Source organism: Anarrhichthys ocellatus, unplaced genomic scaffold (assembly GCF_004355925.1).
Source record: "Anarrhichthys ocellatus isolate YVR2014 unplaced genomic scaffold, GSC_Weel_1.0 scaffold10, whole genome shotgun sequence".
NCBI classification, from domain to species: Eukaryota; Metazoa; Chordata; class Actinopteri; order Perciformes; family Anarhichadidae; genus Anarrhichthys; species Anarrhichthys ocellatus.
In genome coordinates this window covers 2,413,715-2,420,849 of record NW_022280040.1, presented here as the reverse complement: position 1 = coordinate 2,420,849, position 7,135 = coordinate 2,413,715, and the positions used below count along the sequence as shown (strand labels likewise).

Sequence of the window (7,135 nt, the reverse complement as noted above, 5' to 3'; positions counted from 1 at the left end):
TGTGTGTGTGTGTGTGTGTGTGTGTGTGTGTGTGTGTGTGTGTGTGTTCGTGTTCGTGTGTTCGTGTGTTCGTGTGTGTGTGTGTGTGTTCGTGTTCGTGTTCCTCTTGTGAGTCCCATGGGAACAGCAGTGTGTGCCAAGGCTTGTGTCATAAGAAACACACACGCACACAAAAAGACGGAGATCAAACAGCCGCCCATTGAAAATCACACTCTCATGCTCCTTATCTCCCACCTCCACAAACCATTGTCCTGCATATGTCTTTATCAGAGACAGCGAAGCCGTCTCGTTTCCCATGATGCTCAGCTCTTTGCACAAGAGCCATGGAGGTGTTTCGATAATTAGTCCTGGAGCATGGGTTTGTGGGTAAAGCTGTGAACCCGGGGACTTACTAATTGATTTGGGACATATGTGTGTGTGTGTTTGGTTTTCATTTAGAGGAGAGTGTGTGTGTGTGTGTGTGTGTGTGTGTGTGTGTGTGTGTGTGTGTGGACTGCATGAAGCAATTATCTCCCCTTCTAGATTTATATTTCCTGTTGCATAATAAGAAGCCATTGTAATGTGCAGGTTGTTTTTAGATTGTACGTGACAGGTGTACTTACTGCATACAAAGTCATGTGAAGTGCTTTCATGTTACTGGAACAATGAAATTGTCCTCTTTCAGCCACGTTTCTGGGCCCTGGAAGTTACTCCTTCCCCGTCACAAAGGCTCAGGGTAGTTCTCATTTGTCTCGGGGTCTGTTGACAGTGTGTGGATCTCTCTGTACTCTGTATTGGATTAGCTGTAAATGTTGTGTCTACGTAGTTACCCTTCAAAATTAAAGTCTTTACAAAGCGGTCTGAAAATCAAATATAAAACACAACATTTGGTAGAAGCTCATCTGTTTGTAATCAAGGTGTCACAAGAGCTTTGAGGTGAAATGCATCGAGAAGTCAAACTGGAACAACTGCATCAGTGTAGGGGAGCATGACTGCAACACAATAAATACAGATCCCAGAGGTGCTTTTATTGTAGTTTACGAAAGAAAAGCAACAATTTATGGCAATGCCGATAAACATAAAGTCAAACCTACAGTGTAATGGCTTCAACAAACTCATCTGCTGCTTCAGGTGCTTTTACTTCATATTTGACTTGAAAGGCGTTAAACACTTCAATAGTCAATAGTTTTGCTTTTAACGGACATACATTTTAATACATTTACAGAAAGTAGAGTTTTTAGTGATACAAAGTTCTAAAACATGAAGACAGAGATATAGAAACATCCTTATGATGGTGATATTTCTTTATTTTTTATTTTTTTCATTTGCAGTAAATTCAGTTGTGTAATTGTTTGTGTTTTGAGTCGGGCACTGAGTTAGGCAGCGTATCGAGGCCTCTGCACAGTGAGCAGAGTTTAAATAAACTGTAGAGTCGGCTGTAAAAAAAAAAAAACACTTTTCACTGCTGCTCAAAATTGATGAGGAGACCAGACAAAGCCAAACCTATAAATCAATGAGAGAATTACTGCATGCCTGTATGTGTGATGAGGGGGATGCGGATAGAAAGACAGGTGCAGTGGTTTTAGAGGGGGTTTATTTTGAGTGAATGGAAGGAAGGAAGGGTAGATAGGGAGGGAGGGGGGGGTGCAAAGGCGTTGATGGCGGTGGGTCTTATGCTCTGTCATTAGTTGGGCATTAACCCCCTCCCCTTTAAACCCCCTTAGTAATGACAGGGCATAAGAAGCAGAGGGGGTGGAGGGCTCCTGGAGAATACGGGCAGATTGAGAGGGTTAGACCACAGCACCTGCCCAGGGTCACTACCTCACCCCAGGGGGTCCTAACGACTGCCGTTTTGCCTGTCCACTGCTCTGCCCGTCTGACAAGTACTCGCAGAGCATAACCCCGACACACAGCAGCTGAAGATACATTTGAATGTAAAGAGAGAGAGAGAGAGGGAGCAGGGTGGGATGTGAAGTCAGATGTAAACCTCAGTTCTTCTGCCTCCGCCTTTCTCCATGCGGTTGTTTTTATTTTTTACAACCCCTCTCTTTCTCCCTCCGACAACTTGTCTCGCCCGTTCTGTTGTGCAGAATTAGAGCGACTAAACGGAGGCAACAATTTTCAGCAAAAAATGTCCTCGTTACCAGAAAGCTGTTTTTTTAAAGTGTCTCAAGGCAACAAAAGTTTTTATTTTCTTGGTCAATTTTTAACACTTTTTTACCAACAAAATAAATGGCAGCACGAGCACTTTTTTATATATATATAAATAAGTAATCATGCAGGGTAGTTAAGGCTGCTGAATGTTTTTTTCTGATGAGATGTTTTCATCAGGGATCCCTTTATACACGAGAACGCTAAGTCATTTCAAAGGACTGTTGCAGTTGTGGAAACTCAGGGAGTTTGATCACGGTTCTAAAAATGATGGAAAGGGAATTGACAAATGGCTTATTTCGTGTGTGTGTGTGTGTGTGTGTGTGTGTGTGTGCGCGGTGAGTGTAAAAAATGACTTTAGTGCCTGATATTTGGTTTAGTTTCTTCTTCAGAGCCAAAACTTCAGGAACCAGATTAACAACTAAAGGGCATGTTATAGGTTTAGGAAAGAGAAAGAGATTATTTTGGGGGAAAGATCAAAAGTTTAGAGATGCAAATAAACATTTAATCTTTGGGATTAATCATTTAGTGTATGAAATGGTCAAACATTGTGAAAAAATGTCCCATAGCCCGAGTTAACACCTTCAAAATGTATTGTTTTATTCATACCCACAAATACTGGGGTTCACTGGAGAATGTTTGCAGGCTTTGCTTCGAATACAACCTGAACTCCACTAAAGTTTTCACAGTTGTTGGAGGTCATGTGTGTGCTGCGTCTCTTTATAGGGCTGGCTGGTGTGTGAAGACCAGGCCTGCCAGAACAGGACCAGACGTTTGCCCATCGCCTTCTCCCGCTACGGACCCATCTGCCCCGCCTGCACCAGGGCGACCCTCAGACCCGAGGTAAGGCAAACGTCAGAATTCACACTTCAACACACACGGCTTTTCATTTTTCTCAGAATGAAGAGAACAAACGCGCGCGGTGGGCCTGAGGTTTGAGGTGAATGTACACACCAGAACACAATGTTGATTTCTGTATGTTTTGTCCAGGGGATGGTGCTATGGAGCTGAGGTCTCTCCCCACACATGTTCTGCACGTTCTTACTCATTAGTATCACATTTCAACACAGACGTGCACACACACAGCGATAAGAATGATCTTCCATTTGTCCTGCTGCTGCTGTGTTTGTGTGTCCGTAGCTCTCGTAGCCGCCTTATGAACACTTTGTTAGCTTGACCACTGGATTTAAAAGACACGCTCTCCCTTTCAATTTGAGCGTGATGGTTCAGTCAAATTTTTTTTTTCTTTCGTCCTTCTCTGACCCATTCTCACCGGTCCTGTCTCAACCCTCGCCTTTAACTCTCTCTTGTCAAGTTTTTTTTTTTTTTTTTTTTTTTTTTTTCCATCTAGCGCGCTCTGCCGCTATCTGGCTGCTTTGCTGTGTCTGGCTCTGTGGCGACAGGTTGTAAACCAAAAGGCCAATTTCTGCTGTCACTGTAGCCACTTAGGCGGCCATTGCTGTGCCTGAGGGCCGTGGCACTTTAAACTGCGGCCTGAATAAAACATTTAACTCTCTGTGTGCTCACTCGTGCACCCTTTCTCTACCCCTAAATCCCGTAACCCTCTCTTCATCTTACCTGCTCCTCAAAACACGGTTTGATCTCTGCACTCGGGGCATGTTGATGATCTACAGCAACGTTTAGTGTTGGCCAATCCATTCAAATTCACTGTCCATTTATAAACCTTAAACTTAACTAAAACGAGCCCGTGAAATAGATTCCTTGTGTTTTAGGTTCTCATTGGACTGAAGGCTCTCTGTCGTCGACAGTAGGCTGATCTGGTCTTGTTAGCATCATGCTACAGCCTGCTGACTGCTACACAAACTGTTGTGTGAGGTGGGAATAAACAAACAGGTGTTGCCGTTAAAGAGCGCGGCGTGAAAATCGGTTTGCAAAAATAGAACGCCTAATGTTAAGCACCGACATAAATCATGTTGGCCACTCAGAAGGCTCTTCTTCTGTGGTGTCCTGATTGACCCCCTTTCGTTCTCGTTCTCCACCAGAGCCGACTAAAAATACTACGTTCATGTTCAACTTGACGACCAGATTTTTCTTCTTCTATCTTGTGTTGTTTACCAGCTGGTCTGAATAATGATAATTCGCTTACATATTTATTTTATCGGATGGTATTTCAGATAGTATGTGGTTGGAAATGAGCATAATTTAAATGCCTTTGAATGTTTAATGAATTATAAACTTTTTTTGGGGTATTGTTTCCACATTAACTGTTTTGAAATGTATCTACTCAATAATTAACAACTGCCCTTGTCTTTAATATTTATACTGGCGCTCTTTAAATACCTCGGTAACACAAAGCCCCCCCCCCCCCCCCCCCCCCCCCCTGCTCTTTAGCAAGACATTTCAACCCTAATACGTGTTGCTCACCCTTATATCTGACCTCTCTGAGGAGAGACATTTTTCCCTTCATATTAGGCTAACGCTGACTTCTCAGTATTAGGTAACAGTGTTTCGAAATCAAGCCAGTGCCTGGAGATTAATAGCCCAGCGGCTTACAAATTAAATTGCTGCCAATTATGCAAAGTACTCGAGGGGCCATTCATGGCTGTTTGAGCTGCTGGTGGATAGTCTGCGCTCAAACAACGAGGCAAGATATGAGGCACCCACCGTTCCCCCACCAGAGAGCTCTTTTTTTTTTTAATGTTGTCGGAAGCTCTTGTCATATTTCTGTGCATTCAGCTGCATCGAGCTAATATCGGCGCCAGCTAGAAAGATGCACGGTTTCTTCTTTTGTTTGTGCCGGGGCTTTTGTAAACGAGCGTCTTGTTTGTGACTCTGCGTGTTCCCTTGTCTCTGTTGCATCATGGTACATTTACCATCGCTGTGGGTGCTGCCTCTCCTCTCCTCTCCTCTCCTCCCTCCGTCCGTCTCTCTCACTCTGGTTCTCCCTCCCTCCCTCTCTGGACACAGATTCAGAGCGTGATCTGATCTCCATGTAATGGGAGAGTAATAGGCACTCTGCCTTGATTGGTTGGTAATTTGGGGGAGTTATGCACAGGTGCAATTTGTAATATTTTCAGTAAATTAAATTTCTTTCTCTTCCTCTCTCTCTCGCTCTTCATCTCTCCCTCCCTCCACAACGCTTAACTCAAATAGGCTATTTTTTTCTCACTGTGTCTGAAATCTTTGTCCTGACTTTCCTTTTCTTTCCCCCCTTTTATTCGATGCTTTCTTCCCCATGCTCCTTTTCTTTTCATTCTCTCTCCCTCCCCTCTTTAGCTCTTACACTCATTCTCTCTTTAGCTTGCTCTTTCTCTCCTCCTCTCACCCTCCCTTTTTCTGTCGCTCTCTCTCTTTCTCCCCTCGTTTTATTGATGTACGCTCAGGCGCCCATTAGAGCTCCCTTTTTCCCTCTAGTGGAAATTGCAGCATGTTAATTTTCACACAAATTACGGCAATAGCAGGTATCTCTATTTGATACATTATAGCGGGAGCAATCAGAGATAATTGAGTGCCTTTCAGAGGGAGACGGCTGCATTCACTGCCGGCTCAAAGCTGCCCCATTATCGCCTAATCGCTCTTTAAACACTGAATTTTGCCGAACAAAAATTCTTGTCATAATTTTGCTTAAGTGTATTTGGAAATCACAGTCCTTTGAGCGAGGATAATTGAAATCAAATCCCTTTCACTGGAGCTGACATTTCTACATTTCCCTCCAATTGAAATTAATTTCAAAAATTGAGCATGAATATCTTCAAATAGCAGGCAATTATGCCTTTCAATGGGGAGAAATTACCGGTGCTGAATCGTTGGAGGCTTGCGGGCGAGAGCACCAGTTAAATGCCTTTGTTTCCCGCCGTGTTTGCCTAGTAAAGATTTACATATATTGACTCATTATGGTGTCTTGTGAAGCTGATCGGCGTGACTACCACAACCGGCAATAACGCTCATAGCATCTAAAAAGCTCAAGAGTTTTAAAGCCTTGTGGCCTCACAGCTGAGGGAAAATGCATGTTTGTCTCTCTCTCTCTCCCTCTCGCTGCAGCTGTGTATGGGCTTGGATATTGTAGCTTCAGCATTTACAGCGTGTGTGTTTGCAGCTAAGCTGGAGAAGAGAAAAAGTGTGAGACGCCGAGGCCTTGTTTGTGTCTCTGTTGCTGCGATATTTTCCTCTAAGCCACATCCATGTCACGGTATTTAACGGCTGTGGTTTTTCAGCAGCGTGCGCACGTTTCCGTCCAATAGTAACAGTTGTGGTTTTGTACCGTCGTCCCCCTCGTACACAAATATTGTCTGACTGCTTCCCTGGCGTACTTGAGCGATAGCATAAAGTGCAAAAGTTATTTTGGAAGTCGGGTGTGTGTGTTCATGTGTGGTCCCATAAAAGATGGAGAGCGCTGTTTTTAAGACTCTTCGGAAGTCTTGAGTGCTCGTTTCATTGTGTTCGCATTTTAGGCTGTTGCTCTGTGATTTGGATCAATTTGTGTGATTTCATTTTATTCTATACATCCTGTCTGCTTCTTCTCAAACACACACACATTTCCCTCTTCTTTTTGCTTTAACTGTGTAAGTGTGTGTGTACGTGCGCCCGGGATGTGTATGTGTTGGGGTGGGGGGGGGAGTCAAAGGAGCAAAGGGGTACGAGGTGGGGGCGGGGGGGGGGTCCTACGCTCCCGGGAGAGAGGCAATTTCACAGCTGGTTTGCTCCTTAGGCAGTCAGGCTGAAAATGCTGCAGATTTGTGGAGCAAATTGAAATGGTGTCAGTGCAGGAACAAAGCACCGAGCTGAATGACAAGGTAGGCGTGTGTGTGTGTGTGTGTGTGTGTGTGTGTGTGTGTGTGTGTGTGTGCGCGCTGCAGTGTGTGTGTGAGAGAGAGAGAGCGAGGTGGGGTTGAGGGGCTCTAAATTCAATAACAACCCTCTAACATTTTAGACACGCCTTTCTGACACCTGTCAGTCAATCAGTGTGCAGCGACTGGCCCGCCCACAATCAGCATTACTGTGTGTGTGTGTGTGTGTGTGTGTGTGTGTGTGTGTGTGTGTGTGT

General features: G+C 44.3%; 1 protein-coding gene across 1 annotated transcript in view; it reads left to right on the top strand.

Annotated features, from left to right (window-relative positions):
- Positions 1-7,135, top strand: part of pola1 (polymerase (DNA directed), alpha 1) — a 37,973-nt gene that overhangs the window by 26,619 nt on the left and 4,219 nt on the right. The window contains exon 35 of the mRNA XM_031850276.1: positions 2,857-2,973. Within this exon, the coding sequence (XP_031706136.1) occupies positions 2,857-2,973 (117 nt within the window). The remainder of the gene's footprint in view (positions 1-2,856; positions 2,974-7,135) is intronic.